Source organism: Rhincodon typus, chromosome 18 (genome assembly GCF_021869965.1).
Source record: "Rhincodon typus isolate 14 chromosome 18, sRhiTyp1.1, whole genome shotgun sequence".
Classification (NCBI taxonomy): domain Eukaryota; kingdom Metazoa; phylum Chordata; class Chondrichthyes; order Orectolobiformes; family Rhincodontidae; genus Rhincodon; species Rhincodon typus.
In genome coordinates, this window is record NC_063349.1 from 44,923,455 (window position 1) to 44,948,445 (window position 24,991).

A 24,991-nucleotide genomic window follows, 5' to 3' on the forward strand; every position below is an offset into this window, starting at 1 on the left:
TCTCTTTCTACACTGTAAGTATTCTATGATTCTGTGCCAATGGCTATATGTCATTATTGGACTAGCTTTTAAATTTTTTAAAATTGATTTCAAATTTCAGCGTTTGCCAATCCAACTACGATTTGAGCTCATATCCCCCAAACATGCATTGAGGGACCTAGATTACTCATCTAATGATGTTACCATCAATCCAATGACTCCACTACCTGACCGTGGCTCCTGTCTATTTAACTCAAGATTATCAGGGTGCCCCCTTGGTTGGCCAATTGTGCTCCCCAGTAACTTCACCTGTCTCAAATGATCCTGTTCCCATTTCAAAGGATCACACTTTCAGAACAAAAAAATGTTTCTAGGAATGATTTTAAAATGGTGTGCATTACTGTTCAGACCTATTTAACCGCCTTCTACCCGAACACCACCCCCACCCTGTGACCCAACAATTTCTGTCCATCACCCTTGACCCCTTACCCACCACACCCAATATGCCTTCTCTCCCCGAGCTTACACCTGACCACTATGCCCACCCTGAACCTGTTCTTTCTGATTTTATGAAACCCCCGCCAACCCACCTCCTACCTATTGCCAGCCAGGACTCTGGATCCTTCACCATTTCTCCCAAACTTCATTGTCACCATTCTCTGTGCAACCAGTACTCTCAGTTCAAACTCCAGGAATCCACCCTAGGCAGAACCCACCCACCCTTTACGATCATCTTTCTCTGATCATCCCTTTTTGGAAAGTTCCTCTTCTCTTCCTTCCCTCCAACCATACACATGACATTTTCCTTCATAGACTCTTCCCTCAATCCTCTGCATATCCCTACACCATCACATGTCCTCCATGCCTCCAGCCCTCATTCCCTGCCTTGCACAACTCCCTCCATTATTCCCTCTTTACCACCTTCCCTTGCCTAGGAAAGCCCCATGATCCTTAGTCTGCAGCCTCCCTCCCTCTGTAGTTGTCTCAGCGAGCCCTGCCTGGTTGTTATTTTCCTTGCTGCTATCCAATGTAGCCTGCCACACAACAATGCTGGACAAAGAGGAAAGTACAATAGCTATTCACCCCAACTCCAGCAAATGGACCACCTCGTCCTGCTGCCTGCCATGTGTGTGCAGTTGTGAATCTAAAGGCACATTTGCCAATAGCTTTATTAGAAAGGGGCATCTAATTCTGGTAAGGCTGGAAATAATGATAAATGGGTACATCCAAGGACCTAGTACCCAAGATTCATCCTGCTGTTGGGAACCTGATTTTGACCTCCTGCACAATTAAGTTCTCGCACCCCTCAAGTTTTCCCACTGCTGGGAGGAGTAAGGTCCCACCTGCAGAGTTATTTATAAGAGGTCATTCACCCCATTGAGTCCATTTTGTCTCTCCTTACAACAATCTACATGGTCTTTTTCACCAGCTACAAGTTTATCGCTCTCAAATACACATCTAATTTCCTCCTGAAATCATTGATCAAAATCACAGTTTCTGCCATTGTCTGCTTGATCGCTAAGTTTGTCTAAAGTCATCTTTCAGTAATCAAAATGTTTTGCAACGCAACATTGGTAAAACAAAAGGCATCATTTACAGCTTCAAACAATGCCACTGCCTTTTTTTTATCATGATGACCACATGCTTATTCTATTCATTCATGGATATTGCTGTGTCACTCTCATTTCTTACCCATCCTTGGTTTCCTTTGAGAAGGTGGTGGTGAGCTGCCTTCTTGAACCACTGCAGTACATTTGCTGTGGACTGACCCATAATGCCCTAAGAAGGGGAATTCCAGGATTTTGACCCAGCAACACTGAAGGAACGGTAATATATTTCTAAGTCAGGATGGGGAGTGGCTTGAAGGGGGATTTGCAGGTAGTTGTGTTCCCATGTATCTGCTGCCCTTGTGTTTCGATAGGGTAGCGATTATGAGTTGGAAGGTGCAGTGCATCTTGTAGATGGTACACACTGTTGCTGTGGAGCGTCAGTGGAGGAGGGAGTGAATAAAGAAGGTAGTGGATATGGTGCCAATAGTGTGTCTACTTGGTCCCGAAACATTCAGCAATGTTAACTATTTCTCAATTACCAAAGCAGTCCATGCCCAAATGAGCAAGACCCAGACATCATCCGGGCTTGGCTAATAAGTGGCAAGTCATATCCTTGACTCTCAAATTCCAGGCAGTAAACATCTCCAAGTAAAGAGAATTCAATCACTGACCCTTGGCATTCAATGGTATTAATGTTGCCAAAACCTCCACTATCAAGATTTTGGGGGTTACCATTGACCAGAAACTGAACTGGGCTAGTGATTGTTCTGATCCCTACAGAACTGATAACATTTCATAAGAAAATTTCAAAAATCTTCATTAAATCAACAGAAAGAAATTACTGGATGAGATTTCATTTTTTTGAAAACTTCTCCTGTACCAAACCAATAAAAATCAACACAACTCACATTCCTTAACAGTTGAACAGTATTTTGAATAAAAAGATAAATTTCACCTTAAATATTCAATATGACATGTAGTTAAAATGGTTATCACTGACGCAGCTTATATCGGTGAAGCTTCTCTCACCTAGATCTTGACAGGCCTAATGACTCAGAATCCAAGGAGTCCTGTCTCTGACTCCTTTTATCAGTCTGATGGGTTCTGGCTACACTAAAACAAAAGCAATGGGTCTTGTCCAATCCATAAGCCCATGCTTTTCTTGCCTTCTGCCATCTACTCTTTCAAACTGTCGAACACACACTATAACACAGTCTGTGCTCTATTCACAGAGACCATCTTCAACACCAGGATTTGTTTGAAGCCTTCCACGAAGAAAACTGATGGTTATTTTGGTGGATGAGTGTGTGACTATTGCAGAAGGGATCAGCAGCTATCACTATCCATACCTCCAGCCTCTAATATGTATGAGAAACTGCATGTCCATTCAGAGAGCAGCCTTGCTCAATTCCTTTTTACGCAAATTCTCAATGTGTTCTCAACTTCCAACAGAAAACACTGGCTGACACAATCCCCCTGCAATTAGCTTTCAAATTACCCCTTGCTTCTTACCCACTCATCACATGACAATCCCTAATCACATGGGCATTTCTTGAAACCTAACAATGCCATAATCGGGAAATTCTTTCCGAATACAGCCTTCCTACTTTGTTCTTAAAGGGGCATATCACACAACAAAGAAGTACACTGGTCACCACCATATAAATATTGTGGCCATAAGGGCAGATCAGAGACTGGGAATCCAGAGACAACACATCTCCTATTTCCCCAAAGCTTATCCACCATCTACAATTTACAGGTCAGGAGTGGGATAGAACCCACCCTCCCCACCACCTCCCCCTCAAACCTCCCGCTTGGATGAGTGAAGCTCCAACAACATTCAAGAAGCTTGATGCCATCCAAGACAAAGCAGCCTATATGATTGAAATCTCATCCACCATTATCAATGTTTATTCCTTGCTACCAATGAGCATTGGTGGTGGAGTGTGTACCATCAATAAGCCTCAATGCTGCAATCCACCGAGGCTCCTTTGACAGCACCTTTCAAACTTACAATTCCTACCATCTACAAGGGCAAGGACAGCAGATGCATGGGACCATCACCTTCAAATTCCCCTTCAAGCCAATCGCCATCCTGACTTGGAAATACTTTACTGTTCATTAAATGTCACTGGGTCAAAATCTTGAAACTCCCTCTGTAAAAGCATTATGGGTGTAGTTACACCTCATGGACTGAAATAGTTCAGTGTACCACCACCTTTTCAAGGGCAATTAGGGATAGGCATTGAATACTGACCTATTGAGTGACATCCACATTCTGTGAAAGAATTAGAAGACAAGTGTCCCCCCATATCTGCTGCCTGGAAGCTGTTTCAGTTTTGGGTTTGTGTGTTCAGGTAAAATCAGGACATAGCTCAAGATATTTCTCTTTAAATAACATTTATTGATTCAGTAGACATATTGGTCTTGTCGTAGACACCTCTATCTTAGTGCTTTTCTAGTTTCACTCTTCTAGCAGCGTCTCTCATGTGACTAACAATGTCTCTGTTACATCAGAACATATTTTAGAGAGTCATCTACCTATTCTTAAATCCTTTCCCTACTGAGGCCACCTACATCTGAGCCATTCATTTGGCTTAAGTATCCTAATCCCAACGTCAGTAACTGAGAAGTCTATTTCTTGGTTTCAGGGATCTAAATTTGTAAAATAAAATTTTCAAAATAGCGTACTTGCCACTTGAGGATAGATAGCCACGAACACTCCTCACCCACAAAAGGCGACCTCCACTCCCAAGCTCACGACCCCATCCCCCAACTCCTCCACCAGCTCCGGATCAGGAATGGCCCAGAGGGTGAGAACATGCTGACCTCTGGGCAAGCAACTCTCCGACGCCAACTTTCAGACCTGCCGTCCTGTGGTCCCTCTTCCCACATGGATCAAGAAACAATCCTGCCCACAGCGCAACTGAAAGTCAGGATGAACTTGCTTGTTATGTTTGTAGAAACTTAGAAAATGGGAACAGGAGTAGGCCGTTCAAGCATGCTTTGCCATTCAACATGAACATGGCTGATCATCCAACTCGGAACCATGTTCCCGCTTTCTCTCCATGCCTTTTGATCCCGTTAGCCCTATGCGCTACATCATTCAATATTTCGGCCTCAACCACTTTCTGTGGCAGAGAATTCTGCAGGCTCCCCACTCTCTGGATGAAGAAATTTCTCCTCCTCTCAGTCCTAAATGGCCTACCCTGTATCCTTAGACTGTCTTCCCTGATTCTGGACTCCCCACTCATCAAGAACAACCTTAGTCCTGTTAGAATTTTAAAAGTTTCTATGAGATCCTCCCTCATTCTCCTAACTCTAGTGAATATACTCCCAACTGATCCAATCTATCATACATCAGTCCTGCCACCCCAGCAATCAGTCTATTAAACCTTTGTCACACTCCTGCATTGTATTTATCTTTGCTGCTGTGTCAGGAACAAAGCAAAGCTGCCCACAGTTTTATTGGGAATGGCAAAATTATTGTGGACAGGGCAGGCTTGAAATGAAAATACGGTTCCAGTTCACTCAGCCTTACACAGGCGACTGTATTGCAGACTGACACTGACTAGATTTAGACCTCGGCTGTTTGTCGGATCATTGAAAAAACACTTCTCACACACTCCACTATCCCCGCCCCACCATCCCATCAGCTGGTGAAGCAACCATTGAACCCCACTGAAGTGCACAGAGGATGACCATCTGTGCGGATGTCTGCCTGGATCACTACAATTGCCCTTCACACTCGGCATCCGGTTCCATGTAGAGTTTCCAAACACATCGGGTGTAAAACACTGAGTCCCAGTTATCCTCAGCAAGCACAAAGGCAATGGTTGTTGGAGGACCTTTCACAGGAAGTTACCATTAGATGGGTCATCATAAGACGTGGGCACAAAGTTTGGACCCTGCCGGTTCACTTTGATGGTATCTGAAAACCCAGTGAAAAACAGGAGTGTTTTAAGGGAGGTGTACGGAAAAAAAATACCAAGTAGAGATTATTACAGCTACATGCAGTGTAATGTAAATTTGCACACTCTCTCTCTCGCTCGCTCTCTCTCTTCAGCAATTCCCCAGAACTGAAGTTCATGAGAAAAGAATAAAGTCTCTCATTCAAATTTGCCAGGCCACTCATTATGCAAAGTGTGAATGAGGGCTCTGTTTAAGCAGCAAAACATTTGCCTTCAGAGTGCGTCGTTGGGTTCACAGTCTCTGAGACTGTCCTTTCAGGGAGAAAAAAATTAGCTCAGTTGGCTAAATCCTGATTTAACTATTTTTCATTTAATCCTGTCCCCATCACACAGAACAATCCTCTGATAAGAACAGCAGTGTTTCTGCACTGACCCAGCACGTAAAGTAGGATTTACAGTCCAAACGTTTTCAGCTTGGGTGTTTTAGCATAATACCACTCTTTAATGTACAGTGGTGATGTTAGAATTAAGTTTGATAAAACCAAACAGGTGGCATTTTCTCCTAGCATTGGCATCTCCAATAATTTTGTTTTTTTACAGGCTGATTTCAGAGAACACTAAGTTTACTTGATGTACAGTTTTAAATTCATGACATTGCATGCCATAAAACCTGGCCATCTTAAGTCCCTCCGATACATGACAAACTGCAGAGACACAGTCACATAGATATGAAATAAATAATCCCTGGTTCTGGACTGTAGCAGTTTTCACAGTCACATTGCCTACTAACATTGATTCCCCAGGTCATGGATGAAGAATTGATTTGGGAGGAAGGGTCTGGGTGACCAGAACAGAGAGATTTGGTTGCAACAAAAAGATGCACAGTCACCAATTATCTGATCCAACTATTATACTCATTTATCTATTAATTTACATCTCATTTGAATAGCAATAATTACAACTTGTATTTATATAGCACCTTGAACCATAAAACGTCCCACTTAAGGCACTTCACAAGAACATTACAAAACAAAATATGACACAGCTATTAGGTTCAAAAGAACAAATGGTTAGTCAAAAAGATGGGTTTTAAAAAGTATCTTTGAAGGAGAAGACAGACAGAGGCAGAGAGGTTGTATGGAGGGAATTCCAGAACTTAAAGTCAAAGCAACAGAAAATGCAAGTGCCAAAGATGAAGCGATTAAAATTGGGGATGTGCAGGAAGCCAGAATTGGAGAGTGCAAATACCTCAGAACTGTGACACTTGGAGGAGATTACAGAGAAAGGGAAAGGTGAGGCCATAGAGGGATCTGATAACAAGGATGAAAATTTTAAGATCAAGACATTACCTGAACAAGGAGCCAATGTAGGTCAGTGAGCATGGGGGTGATAGGAAATCGGAACTTAGTGTGACCAAATATAATTGATTGCAATGAGTCTTTGACTGTTAATTTGAATGTCACCAAGGGCATTTCACTGTGTTGATGGTCGAAGAAAGGACCAGAAATGATGAAAATTAGAACAAGGCGGCTCTGAAAATGTGGTGAATGATCAAATCACTCGAGAGGTTTTATGTTCTTTCGAGGACAATGAGAGAAAGTGAAGAGACACATCAATCCATGTGCTTGAGGTTATATAAAACAAACAAAGGAGAAACTGTGCCATTGTCAGACATTGCATGTAATTTGATTAATTATAAACATGGTTGATTTAAGTGGCAGGGGAAAATAGATGAAATATTTCATGGATGATTGGGTGGTGGGCAAAAATAGCCATTCGATAAATTAGGCATAGAGTGGGCTGCTGTGGTGCAGTGGTAGTGTCCCCGCCTCTCAGCCTGGGTTCAAGTCCCACCTGCTCGAAAGGTGTGTGAAAATATCTCTGGACGGATTGATTAAAGGAGAAGCTGGGCAGTCGGTAACAAAGGGACAGAGATTTAAGGTAATTAGCAAAAGAATGTAATGTTTTGTTTACACAATGAAAATTGCTGTGATCGGCAATGCATGGTCTGAAGGGGTAATGGAAGCAAATTCAGTCGTGCTTTTCAATAGGGACTGCGATGAATTCATAGAAAGGGAAGATTTGCACAGCCATGAGCAAGGGAAATGGGAATCATTGAAACATGCTTTCAAAGAGCTGGCACAGCCACAATGGGATAAATGGCCACTCTCTATGCAGTAACATATTGTAGTTCAAATGACAGTGCTAATCCCTGGAGAGATTCACAGGTCATGTGAAGTGGCAGTGTATGACTGATGTCCAGTCAAATTGTTCAACAGATTGGCAAGGATCCAAAAAGAGATAATCAATGTTTTCAAAGTTTGCATGTTTTAGCTGGGAGAATGTTTGTGCCATTTGGATGGAGATTAGATCTTTTGACAGGTGATACAAAACCAAAACTCCAAATGATATGTCTGCATAGAGGAATGGCAATGGCTAACACAAGCAAGAAAGTAAGGCCTTGCAGCACATCAATTGTTGATCTGATAGGCTTCCATCTGATAAAGGAAGCAACAGAACTAGTATGTCTTCCACACAGGTTTATTCACAATACCAACCCTCTAACCCCACCACACTGTATGTGTTCAGACTATTTTTCCTTTCCACACACTATCTGCTTCCAGATGGAAACAGGTTTTAAACATGCCTAGAAAGATTGGTTAGAAATATCTGGACCGTGCCTCAAAACTTTCTTATCAGTTGCTCTTAATTACAACTGGAGCATGCAACCATACACACTCAATTGGCACTCAATTTCCAACATTAGCAACGATATCGGGTGCCAGAAGAAGGTGATATATATGGTTGGGATATATATGGACAAAGCATAAAATTGGTCAACTCCTCTAATTGGTCAACAATTACACATAATGCTTATGAGTGTGACCATCACCAATGAGCTCTGTGCGAGTCTTAAAAATAGCTGAGAGTCTGACTGATTCAACATTTTATTCCTTCCTTCAGTCAATGAACCTACCATTAAATTGGCAAGACACTGTACATGCTTGTTCATTATTGCTTAAATAACACATGCCAAGAATAGTTTAGGAATGAGAGATAGCCAAAATGCCAAGTTGTAATTTAATACACCATTCTTCATTGTTACAGATATTATCAGTCATGGAAAATCAGTTTTAGAAAATAAAAGGTCCCATTTGTCTCCTTTGACTAAGCCAGAGACCTCTGTAGATATCTACCCTCAGCAATTGTTGGACACATCCTGAAACAGATTTATTTTTGTTCCACATAAATATTCTGATGGCCTCTTCAATCAAAAGACTGATTATTAATTTGGCTCATTCCATGTGTGATAAATATAGCACAACATGCAAAGAACTCTTAACCAGGGTGTCCAGTATGCTACTGAACTGTGCCAGCAATGAACACCATCTCTCGCTTACATCTTCCAACAGGTAGTCACACAGAGGTTGTAATTGTAAATGCTGGAACTGTTTCAACTTTAGTGCCTTAAAAGAGATACGTGGGAGCCCCCAGTGGAAGGTCCAGTATGTGATCTGGAGCCCTGTCTGTTCAGGATCTGAAGATTCTTTAGTCCTTGCTGATGAGTTGAGATGTTCTGAGGAGGAGCTTCCTCTTCCTACACACATTTACGCCATGCCCCCTCAGAGTCTGGAACAGAACTCCCAGCAGTGCCCATGCAGTTCCTACGGGTTCATTGACATTTCAATGGAAAGATTTGCGACTGATCCCAAATGATTCATGGGGTCAGCACCAGAGGTCACAGGTATTTACCCTGGATATTACAGCTACAGACCTAGAACCCCATTAAGTTTTAAAGTCTAAATGATGGTGAGCAATTTTAGTGCCCTGTTTTAAATTAATCCCCTCACACAGAAAATAAGGAGTATGTTGAGAAAACATTCAGCCCCTTAAAACTCAATAAGATGGAGGCTGACTTTTGATCTCAACTTCAATGTCTCAACAAATCTTTATGTCCCAAAACACACGAATCCCTGTTTTGAAAATGCTCAATGACTGAGAATCCATAAACCCCCCATGGTAGTAAATTCTAAAGATGCAAAACCTTCTGTGCATTGAAATATCTACTCTCCTCCTACATTCCTTTTCACTTTGCGTGTTGTTGTGTGGATCTCTGAGGTCTGTATTGAGGTAGTGACTTACAAAATCAGAAATCAATGGGCATGAACACCGATAGGCGTATGGGTACTCTCCTCAGTCCTAAATCATCTACCGCTTCTCCTAAGACAATGAACCCCTTGTTCAATAATGGGAAAATCATCCTCTCAGCATCTACCTTGTCAAATTCACTGAAAACTTAACCTGTCTCATTGAGGTTGTCTCTCATTCTTACAAGCGGCTACCAAATTTTCATTAGGCAACGCAGATTGCCAATTAAGGCATGTCATTGCTTCTTAAGAGCTTTGTTAATGGCCCAGTTTGCCTCATTAATATTCAGCTTTCTATCTTACCAAATGTGACATGTAAGCTATATATTGAGAAAACTCAACATGGAAACGAGAACAGCTACCTGGCGCCTTTAGCTCGCCACTAGCTTTGAATGACTTCCATGTTGGACTCCGGGCACCAACATCTCAGGGCATGCTCCATGGGCACTGACAACGCACATCCCACATCCATGGACATTGGCATCCAATATATGCCAGCCTCTAAGAATCCTCCTGGTACATCCCCAATCCACTTTTTGGACTTATCCCCCTCAGCCAGAGATTTAGCACAAATACAAGGCCAGAAACTTATCAGGGTTGTCAGCAAGCCTCAGTCGTCAAGGGGGATAGCCTTAGCTGAGGAGGTCCTGGACACAATATGTCAAGGACAGCCTCCTATACCGGTCCAGAGGTTTGGACATGGTGAATCAGCCTCCTGGCAGAGCAGAGAAAGTAGCTGACTGCTAAGCATTCCTCCAAATGACTGAATCACATGGCAATCTCAAAAAGGCAGGCTGGTGTGGTCTAGTCTCAGGGCCTCCATTGCTGGTTGTGGGGAAAGAGAGAGTTCACCCTCTGCATCACTCCATCTACCAGGACCTCCAGGTTCCTGCCCACATGCCAATTTACCCTTTCTGCCATGTCCAGAGCAAATATCAGGAACCATAGAGGACAGCTCCATTTTGGCAGCATTGTCTGGTGCGCAACAGGCCTTTAAAGATGGTGTGGGCCAAGGGATGCCGGTGTATTCCCGGATGCACTCTGAAACGTGAGTTGTCATGGTAAGATGCAGCCAGAAATTGGCCGTGATGATTGCCATGAGGGTGTGGTAGGTAATTAATGTGGTGGGTTTGGTAAGATAAAGTGAAAGAACGCTCTAGGCCTTAAGGCAAGAAACACTTCAAAAAACTCACATAACTCAGGCTTAACCAATGAAACAAAACATTCAGTCCCTCATCTCTCTATCTCCGTTTGTGTGCACTTTCTCTCTTGATCTCAGTCAGTCTGTTTATCAATCTGCCTCTCTCCATATATCCCTATCTATGTTTGTCCCTCTCTCCATCCTTCTTACTGTCAATCAATCACCCTTTCTTTCTGTCTCTCCAATTCAACCTCTCTTTCCACCCCTCTCCGCATCTTTCTCTCGACATTCTGCCACAATCACCCCCACCTCCCCCCTCCAACCCCATCCAACTTCCAACTGTTTCTTTATCCCTTTCACTCTGGGAATTCATGTATCAATTTTTGTGCTCTGTCTCTTTTTATTTATTCGTCTCTCTCTCTCTCTCCCTGCTTCCACCAACCCCCAATATCATTTTCTGTCTCCTATCTCGGTTCCTTTAAGTGAAATGAAATGAATCTTCATCCTGTTCTAATAGCAAGACCTTAGCACAAACCAACCTCAACTCAAAGATCTGGATCATTTGTGTGCATTTAAAGAACACATTGACAGAACCATCCAATGAATTATTACTGGAATTTAATCTTCTTGTTCTGCAATGAAATTTCGTTTAGTTCTTTATTATAAACAGGTAATTATCACAAAGGTTCATTATTCAACTGAGAATAAGCAAAGTTTGATCATGCAAACCAAAGCACAGAGAGAGACTAACCTGTGAGCTACTCCTGTGGTAAGCTGGATATGGCAGTGGAGAAGAAAGGCTGTCGTGTGTTAGGGTTGGATATTGACTCTGAATGGGAAGAGGGGGTTGATTGCTGTAACTACCATAGTTATACCCTCCTGTGTACCTAGAAAAAACAGGATGCCAGAATGATCTGCACCATTGAAAGAACTTGTATGAAAAGCTTCGGTTAAATTTTATCATTTGTTGGTGATAACCAGAAATGTCATATTGTATGGCAGCTCATCAAGTGAAATGCTGGGTCTTCATTCAGTCAGAAATACACGAAAGACAAATGTAAAGAAAAATATTGAAGTTCACATCATGGGGTTGTGAGTTCGCACATGAATACATGTTGGCAAATTGAGGATGTAACTTTATTTTAATACCCATTCCATTTCACCTGCCCGTCCCCAGTGGTAATATCAGGGAGGTAAAAGAATGAGTTCTATCGAAATTTTTTTTTTATTCATTTGTGGGATGTTGGCATCACTGGCTGGCCAGCATTTATTGCCTGTCCCTAGCTGCCCTTGAGAAAAGGTGGTGGTGAGCTGCCTTCTTGAACCGCTGCAGTCCACCTGCTCTGGGTGACCTGCAATGCCATTAGGAAGGGAATTCCAGAATTTGGACCCAGTGACAGTGAAGGAACGGTGATATGTTTCCAAGTCAGGATGGTGAGTGGCTTGGAGGGGAACTTGAAGGTGGTGGTGTTCCCATATATCTGCTGCCCTTGTCCTTCTAGATGGAAGTAGTCGTGGGTTGGAAAGGTACTCTACAAGTATCTTTGGTGAATTTCTGCGGTGCATCTTGTAGACAGTATACACTGCTGCTACTGAACGTCAGTGATGGAAGGAGTGGATGCTTGTGGATGTGGTACCAATCAAATGGGCTGCTTTGTCCTGGATGGTGTCAAGCTTCTTAAAGTTGTTGGAGCTGCACCCATCCAGGCAAGTGAGGAGTATTCCATCAGTCCTGACATGTGCCTTGTAGAAGATGGACAGACTCTGGGGAGTTGGGAGGTGAGATACCGCAGTATTCTTAGCCTCTGACCTGCTCTTGTAGCCACTATGTTTATGTGGTGAGGCCAGTCAAGCTTCTGGTCAGTGGTAACCACCCAGGATGTTGAAAGTGGGGGAGTCAGTGATTGTGATCCCATTGAATGTCAAGGGGCAATGGTTAGATTGTTTCTTATTGGTGATGGTCATAGCCTGGCAATTGTGTGGCAGGAATGTTACTTGCCACTTGTCAGCCCAAGCCTGGATATTGTCCAGATCTTGTTGCATTTGAACTTGGACTGCTTCAGTGTCTGAGGAGTCGCAAATGGTGATGAACATTGTGCTATCATCAGCAATCATTCACACTTTTGACCTTATAATGGAGGGAAGGTCATTGATGAAGTAGCTGAAGATGATTGGGACTAGGATGTTGCCCTGAGAAACTCCTGCAGAAATGTCCTGGAGCTGAGATGACTGACCTCCAACCACCACGACCATCTTACTATGTGGCAGATATGACTCCAACCAGTGGAAAGTTTGAAATGAAGCACTTATCCTGCTAGGTGGTAGAGGTCGTGGGTTTCAGAGGTGCTATTGAAGGAACCTTAATGAGTCACCTCAGTGCCTGTTATTGATGGTACACACTGCTGTTGCTTCAGTTGTGAAGGGAATAAATATTGAAGATGGTGGTGTAGTGAGCTGCTTCATCCTGGATGGCGCCAACCTTCTTGATTGTTATTGGAGGTGCATAGCCCTCTCAGTACCAAATATGTGCAGTTAATGGCACCTGCCCGTGGATGAGGCCAGCACTGACCCCATTATGGGGGACAAAGTGAATCTGTGCGACTTTGCTCAGGTCACCCATCGCTGTTTGGAAGGAGCCAGTTGCATGGAGGTTCAGGGCCACAGTGTGCTTCACAGCCACTAGGGGGCAGATGGCCTCACACTCCCATGGAAAACTCTGGGCTTCTTGTGCACCCTACACAATGTGAGGGGCCCTTTGGCTGTGACCTTTCCCTAAACTGGGTGCTCCTCATCCACTGCACTGGCCTGCTGCTACTCCTGGGTTGACTGTTGGCCCTGGTGCTCCTACATCCATCTATGTCTTCTTCAGTTGGTAGCTGGAGTGATGAATATCCCACCATCACTCTCAGTGGAAAGGATTGAAATTGGAGGCCTTGATGTCAAGGGCAGTCACTCTCTCCTCACCTCTGGAATTCAGTTCTTTTGCACATGTTTTCACCAAGGTCAGGAGGTAATGAAGTCAGGAGCTGAGTGACCCAGAGACATTTCAGTATCCAGTACCTTCAGTCATTTTTTGATATCACAAAGAGTAAACCAAGTTGACTGAAGACTGGCATTTGCCATGATGGGGATCTCAGGAGGTGGCCATTGATAGATCATCTACTCAACACTTCTGGCTGAAGATTATTGCAATGCTTTCAGCCTTGTTTTTTTGCACTGTTGTGCTTAGCTCTGGAACCAACTCCTCCTCCACTGAGTTGTTTAATTGCCCACCAATATTCACATTGGATGTGGCAGGACTTGCAGAGCTTAGATCTGATCCATTGGTTGTGGGATCACTAAGCTCCATCTATCACTTGCTGTTTATGCTGTTTGGCATGCAAGTAGTCCATTTGGTTGCTTCACCAGGTTGACACCTCATTTTTAGGGGATGCCTGGTGCTGCTCCTCGCAGGCTATCCTGCACTCTCCATTGAACCAGCCCTGATAGTAATGGTTGAGTGGGGGATATGGCAAGCCATGAAGTTGCAGATTCTGTCGGAGTACAATTCATCTGCTGATGGCCCCCAGGATCTCATGGATGCCCAGTTGTTAGATCAGTTCACAGTCTATCCTATTTGGTAGGGGATAGTGCCAAGATGATGGAGGGCTTTCTGGATGTGCAGACGGTCCTCTGTAGGAACACAAACCTTGAGAGTAGCCCACTCAATTTATATGTTGCTCATTGCCAAATGCCTGCTCTGGTCACTTGTTTTACCAGTGAACAAGGACAGTGCAGGGCTACTACAGAGCCAGAGTTGTGTACATGAGTCTGTGACTTCAGCAAAGAAAGGAAGGTCACTGGAGATAAATTGTCAAAAGTCTGCTGATAAAATTGTCCCTTATCCATCAACTATCGTAATTTCAGTTTCTTTGTGATTTTAGCACAAGTTTTAACTTTCATGAATTCCTCAGAATTTTCAGCTGCAGGCCTACTGTCTACTTCATGGCCTGACTGAAGATAGGACAGAATGTGTATATGGCTTCTATACTGTTGAAGCATTCAGTGAAAATGCACACAGATGTACCAGTAGCAAAGAGTGAGTGCACGGGGATACCAGTGTATATAGGTATACAGGTTTGTCAGTAGAGGAAACCACAAATGTAGGAAGGTACACAGGTATTACAGGAGAGGGGCGGTGGGTAGGCGGCTGTGACAGGAGAGGGAGGATGCTATGATATTTGGAGAAAAACACATTACATACATGCTTTCAACCAAATTCTCATGTTGAGTTATGGACCTGCTCCATTACGTTAAGTAAACCGACCAACGCAGGAGCTAAATTGTATAAACAAGTGGCAGCACATAAGACACCTACCCATGTTCCTCTCTGTGTGGGTAGACTGGCATCCGGTGAGTTGAGGTTGCTGTAGGCACATTATTGCTTCTCATACAGGGTAGCTGTTGTGGGCTATCGGGAGGGGCAGAGCCTGTCGTAACTGTATATGTCAGAGACCATGTATATGATTGAACTGCTCCTGGTAAAATAAAGATCTGTAAACATCTAGGACAACATACTAAACCATTATATATTTCCTTAAATTGAATGTAATCTTAATGAGAAAAAGACATTTTAAATGAGGCACATTATCATAGTCATATTGAAAGAATACCTTTAAAATAACCTGCTCAAGATATTTAGAATTTCCTTGGCAATGAATTATAGTTTGGAAAATTTAGTAGTTTGCAACAATTTAATTGAAGATTATTTAAATGCAAATGGCCAAAAGAGGGAATTTTATTTTTGTAGCCTAGATTGTATTCTAGTTAACAAGATAACAACTTGGTCAAAAATAAGGCAGAGTGTTAGGAAAAAGAAGCTTTTTCTTTTAAAATATCTTATTGCTTCCTTCCGTTCACCTCTCAAGGGCCCTCAGATCCTTCCGAAAGTGTGGGGGTCAGAACTGGGTGCAATACACTGGTCAGGGCCTAACCAGAGCTTCACCAAGGTTCAGCACAACCTCATTGCTTTTGTACTGAATGCCTCTATTTACAAAGCCAAAGTTCAGCATCTCATATGCTTCGCTAACCACTCTCTCAATATGTTCTGGCACATACAAAGGTCAATGCACATGCCACCCCAAGGAATCTTTGTTCCCATACACTCTTTAGAACATCTATTAAGCCCATATTGCCTCTCCCTGTCGCTTCTCCCAAAATACAGCATTTCACGCTTCTGTATTAAACAACTTCTGCCCCTTCTCTGAGTCTACCTGAATAACTAGAGAGGTGCTGGTATAATGGTAATGTCACTCGACCTAGTAATCCAGAGTATGATACTAGGTGGTATAGAGTAGGATATTCTGCGGGTGTGCGTTCAAATCTTGCCATGGTAGATGATGAAATTTGAATTGAATAAAAATGTGGAATTAAAAAAATGCCAGTCTAACCATTGTTCATTGTCATATACAAAGATCTGGTTCACTTCCATCCTTCAGGGAAGGGAAATCCTTTTGTAGTCTGGCCTACATATTATACCAGATGCACAGCTTTAGAATTGACTCTGAAATGGCCTAGCAAGTCATTCACTTCAAGGGCAATGAGGAATGGACAATAAATACTGGCCAAAGCAGTGACATCCATACCCTGTATTGTTGCCTTAACTCATCACTACTTGCCACTCTGCTAAGTTTGTAATTCTGTATCTAGGTCTCCCCTACGTAACATGCTGTGGGAACACTTTCAACTGCAACAGCTCTGAAATACCCATCACCGCCTCAAGGGAAGCCTGGGATCCATGGGACATAGAGTCATAGAGTCATAAAGTCATACAGCACGGAAACAGACCCTTCAATCCATCCAATCTATGCCAAACATAATTCCAAACTAAACTAGTCCTACCTGCCTGCTCCTGACCCATATCCCTCCAAACCCTTCCTATTCACGTACTTATCCAAATGTCTCTTAAACATTGTAATTGTACCCACATCCACAACTTTCTCAGGAAGTTCATTCCACACGCGAACCACCCACTGTGTAAAATATTTGGCCCGCGTGACTTTTTTAAAATCTCTCTCCTCTCACCTTATAAATGTTCCCCCTAGTCTTGAAAGCCCCCATTCTAGGGAAACAACAACTACTGTTAACCCTATCTATACCCCTCACACAGCAGTGAATGAGGGCAAATGGCATATTGAAGCTGGTACTTGACTCATGTGTGACTTTGCCAGGGATTTCCATCTATCAATGAGGTCTGGGTTGGCTCTGCATTTTGCGAGTCCTGAAGGAATGTGAGGAGTGTGGGTGCAGATGTGAGCTGATTAAAAAGTTATTCTCCCATACAGCAACCCAGTGTCCTACATCATTTAAAACCCCCTAATCCTGACTTCTTACCCTCTCACAACTTCCCCTACCCACCTGCAATGCCACCCTATATTCCCTCTGGTCATCTATGCCACTCTTTGCTCTCTCAAATTGCCCCTGTGACGTCCATGACCCCCAACATATCCGCATATAGTGCATACTAGGGGAGTGGCTATGTAGAGTCCTCAGGATCCATGCAATTACAATGGAGATTATTTTAACATTATTGGAAAAATTAAACCTGTATCAATCTAAAAAATCATGAATTCAAACACTTGATATTGAAAAAGATAAAAATCTATATTCCAGGTGTAAAATGGCTGCAGCTGTCGTGATGAAGTCTTTCAGCTGTCCTGCCTGAAATTTTCAAAAGAGAATAGTGTGTTCCATTTCTATTTCAAAGCCGAGTGCCTCTGAATCAATGGAGAGGAGCAGGGTTTTTTTCTTCAAATTTCAAAGGCGGGGATCTTTTAACAGCCAAAGCTGTCAGTCAATTTAAATCACAGCACAAAACATGACATCAGAGGTCAACAGAAGGGTTGTTTTTGATTTTTTAATGCACGATCTCACTTTTACCAATGAAGAAGGTACTTTAATGCATGTGAGCACTTTCGAAATAGTGGTCAATGCAATGTATTTTTGCAAGATAGAGCCTTATGATGAATCACTATGCGACACATCTATGTTACATCGAGTAATGAAATTGGAAGTTTGCAAAGTATTACATTAGCCTTTCAGAATGCTCCGTTCTTCCGATACCTCCAACACCCCCTGCAGTGGTCAGAAACTCTCCTAGGAGGTGTATTCTCTTTAAGGTTTCTAAAACCAAGACCAGTGCATGAAAAGTGCATGGAGGAAGAAATACAATTTCCCTGCGGTGCTCACATGGAGACCCAGAAGAGATACATGTCTCTTGCGTACCCAGCGCCTTCCCAACCTGTGAAAAGGCCACACAAAAATAGATAGGAGTCTGGATGATGGGAAAATTGCTTCTCTTCCCAAAGAAAATAAAGTTTAGTGTTTCTTTCTTTTTATTCATTCACAGGATGAGAATGTTGCTGGCTAGGCCAGCATTTGTTGCCCATCCACAAGACTCAACCACATTGCTGTTGATCTGGAGTCACATGTAGGCCAGACCAGGTAAGGATGCAGTTTACTTCCCTAAACGACATTAGTGAACCAGATGGGTTTTTCCCAACAGTTGACAATTGATTCATGGTCATCATTAGACTCTAAAATCCAGATATCCATTGAATTCAAATTCCACCATCTGCGGGATTCCATCCCAGGTCCCCAGAACATTACTTGGGTCTCTGGATTAGCAATAATACCATTGCTTCCACTTTCACAAATTGATTCATTGGGGGCAGGTATTCAGCTCATTTTTCCTTCTGTTCATTAAACCATCCCTTTGTTGCCCTGACTAAGGTGCAGATGAGGGCCTGCAGCATTACTGTGCTCACCTGGTGCTGTTAATCCAGAGTATTCGGGTGACTGGCTGCTGACTGGTGAGGCCGGTTGGATTTCAGCAGTGACAGATTTTGCAGGAGAGAAAGGGCCAGGGGATTGCGTCGGAGGGCTGTGATCTGACTGTCCCAGCTCTTCCCTTCTGTCTCCTGCACATTGACGTAAAGATCAAAGTGTCCATCAGTGAATAGTCAGTACCGATGGTTACCCATTAACATTAACTTCTCGCCACAATTAATTTCAGTGCCACAACCACATGGTCATGGTCCGGTGTGCTACACTAACTGCAACAGCAGTGACTAAAGGATATGTAAACAGGAACTGTGAATGACAACAACAACTTGCATTTATATTTAGCTTTGCAAAATATCCCAAATAGCTTCGCAACAGTGTTATAATGTGGGAAAACGTGAGATTGTCCACTTTGAGAGGAGGAATAGAAAAGCAGAAACTTATTTAGATGGAGAGAGGCTGCAGAATGTTGCAGTTCAGAGGGATCTGGGTGTCCTTGTATTTGAACCATGAACGGTTAGCAGGCAGGAATAGGAAGGAAGATAAATGGAAGGTTCCTCCATTGTATGGAGGAAAGTCTTGCTGTAATTGTACAGGGCATTGTGAACCACATCTTGAGTACAGTGCAGTTTTGGTCTCCCTCCTTAAGGAGGAATATATTTGCATTGGAACTATTTCAGAGGAGGTTCAGGGATTTGTCCTAGGAAAGATTGAACAGGTTGGGCCTATTCACATTGAAATTTCGAAGACTAAAAGGTGACCTTTTTGGAACATACAAGATTCTGGGGGGATTTGACAGGGTGATACTGAGAGGATATTTCCTCTCATGGGGTAATATAGAACCAGGGGGTGTCACCATTTAAAAAAATAATGGATGTCCCATTTAAAATGGGGATAAAGGAGGGATTTCTTCTCTCCGATGGCGATAGTCTGGAATTCTCTTCTCCAGCGACCAGTGGAGGCTGAGTCATTGAATATATTCAGGGCCAGGTTAGAAAGATTTTTGATTGTTAAGGGAGTCAAGATTTACGATGGCCACATAAGAAAGTCTTTAGTCATTAGTCATGATTTTATTGACTAGTGGAGTAGGATGAAGGGGCCGAATGGCCTATTCTTACTCCTATTTCTTATTGGTCAAATGTAACTTGTCAGAAAGCTACTTTGGGAGATAAATGGCTGACACCTTTGTCAAAGAAGCAAGTTTTAAGGAGAGACTTAGAATTCTAGAATCACTGAATGATACAGGTTCAGTCTCTCAAGCCTTTGAAAAATTATTTAATTAGTTCCCACACTATCCTGCCTAACTGGAAATGGGGTTTCTCTATCTGCGCACTGTGAAATAATTTAACATAGTTGCCTGCCTCTGTTTAATTTTCTCTCAACCTTCTCTGCAGTAGGGAGAACAAGCCTGTAACCTCTTCAAATTAATGGAAATCCTTCATTCTCAGCATCATTCTGGTAAATCTCTTCCAAATCCTCTTCAAGGTCTTGACCTCTGTCCTAAAGTACAGTGCCCAGAATTGTACACAATACTCCAGCTGAGGTTGGATCATTGGTTTGGCATCACTACCTTGTGTTTGTACTTACTGCTTCTGTTAATGAAACTAAGCATCTGTTGCACAAGGGTACAAGAGTCTGAAGATGTTAATACCGTGGAGTGCCTTGAGCACCAACTACTGTGACAATGCCATTTGGACATATGAGCAGAATGCTTTAAGATGTCGAGGGAGTGTAATTGAACATCCTGGATCTCCTCAACATCTTTGTAACAAGGTCCGTCTTATCAATGTGACTGCAACCAGCTGCTAACGTGCAATAAATTACTCCTTTGTCCAAAATTGCAAAGGGCACTCGTCTAGTTAGGGGAAGAAATGATTTTCCTTGACACCACACTAGACCAAGGAGTCCTTGTAGATCCCCATACATAAAGAGAATGGTTGCAGCAAACTATCCTATGGTGAGGTGCAAACTGAACAAATAACAGGATCCCATACAGGCATTCCCTGGGGGTTGCTAACGATTCCTGTTCTGGAGTCGATCACGAGTCAATTTGTACAGTGCAGGACAATTTAAACCTGAGGAAGGGTCACTCAACTTGAAACATTAACTCTTATTTCTCTCCACAGATGCTGCCAGACCTGCTGAGCTTTTCCAGCAATTTCTGTTTTTGTTCCTGATTTACAGCATCTGCAGTTCTTTCAGTTTTTATGCAATTTAAAGGGAGCCATTTTTAAGTGCAGGAAATGTTCACATGTTGGGTCTATAAAGTTACATCCCTGTATGAGATCACATTCGTAAATACATGTGTTTGTAACTTGGACGTTCGTAAATCGGGAACCCCCCGTATACATTTTAACCTCTTTCTCAACTTGTCTTTAAACCTTCAAAACTTTGTGTACTCAAATCCCCACACGAGTTGCTGCACTCCCTTTTTTAATATTGCACTATTGAGTTCACATTTCCTCTCCTCACTGTCCTGACCAAAATGGATAATTTCACATGCCTCTGCATTAAATTTTATCTCTGTCTGCCTTCTCTGTCTTTATCCTTCTGTATGGTTCTCCTCACTGTTCACTATACTTCCATGCGGGGGTTAAGTTTTGGAATTAAGTTTTGCAACTTATGTCCTATACAGCCAAGTTCAGAACATTAATAGGAGGTGGAGAGGTTCAGACGGGAAATTCCAGAACTTGGGGCCCAGGCAGCTAAAGGACAGTGATAAAGCAGTGTGCATGAAAACTTGTACTAATATGCAGTTTTTACCTGAGCTGCCTTCTCCTTTCATTGCTCTCATTAGTTCATTTGCTCTCTCCTGACAGTGCAGAGATTCCAGGAGATAAAGTACGTAGTCATCAAATGTCAGGTGGATTAGGTGAAAGGAGCCTGGAACAAATTAAAGACATTTACAGAAACATTTATGATGCACCAACATTTAACTTCTGGTGTTTATCACAAGGGGAATCAGGTATTAAAGTAGGAAACTCTTGTTAGAGCTGTGGAGTACCTTAGTTAAAATGCATATGGAGCACTGTATGGTTTTATTATATCGTCTTGTGTGGTTTGGTCTCATACTTTGTTTTATAATACTTCTGTGAACTTTGAGATGCTTCATTATGATAAAGGTGCTGTATAAATGTGAGTTGTTGTTGTGTCATACCAGAAAGGAATCCACATAGGTCCCACTGATTTCCTTGAATCATATTGGGCTGTTGGGGAGCAACTCTGTCACCAAAATGCACACCCACTTGCAGTTATAAAGTGCTTTTGACATTGTAAGACACCCAACGGCACTTCGTATGAGCGATGATCAAATACATCAAGTGACATAAAAAGATATTAGGAAATGTGACCAAAATTGTGTCTGAAAGGAGCAGAGAGGAGGAAAGGTCTAGGGAGGGACTTCTTGAGGTTAGGGACTGGGCAGCCAAACGCTCAGCTGCTGGTAGCAGAGCAATGTGGAAATTAGAGTGTGCAGAACAACTGATTCAGAGGATTGCAGAGATCGCAGGGAGTTGGAGGACTGGAGGTGGTGATGGAGGTAATGGGCAGTAGGGGACAGGTATGTCTATGAGACCACTGGGTGATTTGAACCTGAGAATGAGAGCTTGGTAATCATTGGGCTGTTACAGTATAGGGGGATGATGTCAGTCAGAGAGAACAGAGTGGGTGATAGTGAATGGATCTTGGTGCCAATTAGTATTTGGAGAGGAGAGTTTTGTATGAGCTAGAATTTATGGAGAGTTTGGAGAAATACAATTGTACTATTGGCTTGCCATAGTCAGGTGACCTCTATCTCTGCTCCGAATACCTTTGGTGTTCATTCTATGGGAGGCATTATACACACCACTTGAAAGATGGTGTCAGAGTGGAGCAGCTGAAATTGAGTGGATTTTTAAGAGCTCTAGGGAGCCAGCTACTGAAAGAAACAAGGAAGGAGTAAAAAAAAGTTAGTGAACTTCCCAGAGTGGAAATCGCTATGAAAGATTTGCTGCTCTATGGACCTGGAGACTCAATGGAAGAATCCATGACAGAACACGACCAGAACCTAGTGCAGAACTTGCCAAATGAATCTGAACAAGAAAAATGAAATTGAAGATGTCTGATGTCAAGTCCCTTCACCCACAAAGTGGGAGCTGTGACAGAGATACAACAAATCAACAGATGTGAAAGTGGCACAATAATTTGTTAGATTTGTGAACTATTTAGAAAAGTTCTTGCCTAATTTATCATCAGTGTGTGAGTTTCTATGCAAGCTACTAAATGTACAGCAGTATCGAGGTACAGACTAAGAGTAACTTTCACTAGAATCAAACAACTAATGATGACAGCTAAAGGTAAAATGGCCAGGGTCCAAACTCCAGTACTGAGGTATTGCCATGTCAGTGAAGAAGTCTTTTATGGTGTGACGTAATCGATAGAGCATCCCTTATGCAACAAAAATAACCAGTTGCATTTGAATACAGGGAATTAATGCAAACTGAATGGTGCTATGCTCAAATATAGAATTAATGCCTGTTATTGTCTTTGCTTGTTGTAATAACTCAGGAAGCCTGACTGGAAAGGGACATCATTTATTGTTGAACACCAAAATAGAGCCACTACTTGTGGTGTACATATGCTAGTCCCCGCCTGGGACAGACAGTTCTGCAGATCCTTCCCTGGGTCTGTTTAATGGATATTTTCTAATCAACCTGTTTGGAAATATTACTGCACATTTCTGGAACAGGTGGGACTTGAACCCAGGCCATCTCATTCTGAGATGGAGATACTACCACTGTGCCACCAGACCTCTTCTGGGTCTGCTTTTCTTTTCAAAAAAAAAAACAGCCTGTTCAGATGTTATTATACACCTCTAGAGCAGGCAGAACTTTAACACATGGCTCTACAGTCCAGAGGTAGGGACACTACCACTGTATCACAAGCCCCTTTCTGGGTCTGCTTTTTTTCCCCCTCCAATCGACCTGTTCAGAAATGTTATGATGTCTTGAACCCACACCCGCTGACTGAGAGGTAGGGATACTACACCACAAGAGCCATAGGTCTGCTTGCCGGGTATGGAAGGTTTGAGTTATAAAGGAAGGCTGGATAGGCTGTGACTTTTTTCACTGAAGCATAGAAGGTTGAGAGGTGACCTGATAGAAGTTTATAAAATAATGAGAGGTACAGATAGAGTTAATGGGACAACAAGGTGCAGAGCTGGATGAACACAGCAGGCCAAGCAGCATCATAGGAGCAGAAAGGCTGACGTTTCGGGCCTAGATCCTTCATCAGAAATGGGGGAGGGGAAGGGAGTTCTGAAATAAATAGGGAGAGGGGGGAGGCGGATAGAAGATGGATAGAGGAGAAGATAGGTGGAGAGGAAACAGACAGGTCGAGGAGGCGGGGATGGAGCCAGTAAAGGTGAGTGTAGGTAGGGAGTTAGGGAGGGGATAGGTCAGTCCACGGAGGACGGACAGGTCAAGGGGACGGGATGAGGTTAGTAGGTAGGAGATGGGGGTGCGGCTTGAGGTGGGAGGAGGGGATAGGTGGGAGGAAGAACAGGTTAGGGAGGCGGGGATGAGCTGGGCTGGTTTTGGGATGCGGTAGGGGGAGGGGAGATTTTGAAGCTTGTGAAATCCACATTGATACCATTGGGCTACAGGGTTCCCAAGCGGAATATGAGTTGCTGTTCCTGCAACCTTCAGGTGGCATCGTTGAGGCACTGCAGGAGGCCCAGAATGGACATGTCGTCTGAGGAATGGGAGGGGGAGTTGAAATGGTTCGCGATTTCACAAGCTTCAAAATCTCCCCTCCCCCTACCGCATCCCAAAACCAGCCCAGCTCGTCCCTGCCTCCCTAACCTGTTCTTCCTCCCACCTATCCCCTCCTCCCACCTCAAGCCGCACCCCCATCTCCTACCTACTAACCTCATCCCGTCCCCTTGACCTGTCCGTCCTCCGTGGACTGACCTATCCCCTCCCTAACTCCCTACCTACACTCACCTTTACTGGCTCCATCCCCGCCTCCTCGACCTGTCTGTTTCCTCTCCACCTATCTTCTCCTCTATCCATCTTCTATCCGCCTCCCCCTCTCTTCCTATTTATTTCAGAACTCCCTTCCCTTCCCCCATTTCTGATGAAGGGTCTAGGCCCGAAACGTCAGCCTTTCTGCTCCTATGATGCTGCTTGGCCTGCTGTGTTCATCCAGCTCTGCACCTGTTGTCTCGGATTCTCCAGCATCTGCAGTTCCTACTATCTCTAGAGTTAATGGGAGTTGTCTTCTTCCCTAGGATGGGAGATTTCAAGACCAGGGGCACATTAAGGTGAGAGAAGAGAAGTTTAAAAAAGACATGAGGGGCAAATTTTTTACACAGATGGTGGTTTGCAAGTGGAATGAACTTCCTGAAGAAGTGGTAGATGTGGGTATAATTACAATGTTTAAAAGACATTTGGATAAGTACAT

At 43.2% G+C, this 24,991-nt stretch overlaps 1 protein-coding gene across 1 annotated transcript in view; it reads right to left on the reverse strand.

The window, feature by feature from the left end:
- rfx4 (regulatory factor X, 4) overlaps positions 1 to 24,991 on the reverse strand; it is a 122,519-nt gene that overhangs the window by 5,363 nt on the left and 92,165 nt on the right. Inside the window, exons 12-15 of the mRNA XM_048607937.1 lie at positions 21,314 to 21,433; positions 18,535 to 18,687; positions 15,087 to 15,246; positions 11,481 to 11,616 (exon numbers count right to left, since the gene is read on the reverse strand). Of these exons, the coding sequence (XP_048463894.1) occupies positions 11,481 to 11,616; positions 15,087 to 15,246; positions 18,535 to 18,687; positions 21,314 to 21,433 (569 nt within the window). The remainder of the gene's footprint in view (positions 1 to 11,480; positions 11,617 to 15,086; positions 15,247 to 18,534; positions 18,688 to 21,313; positions 21,434 to 24,991) is intronic.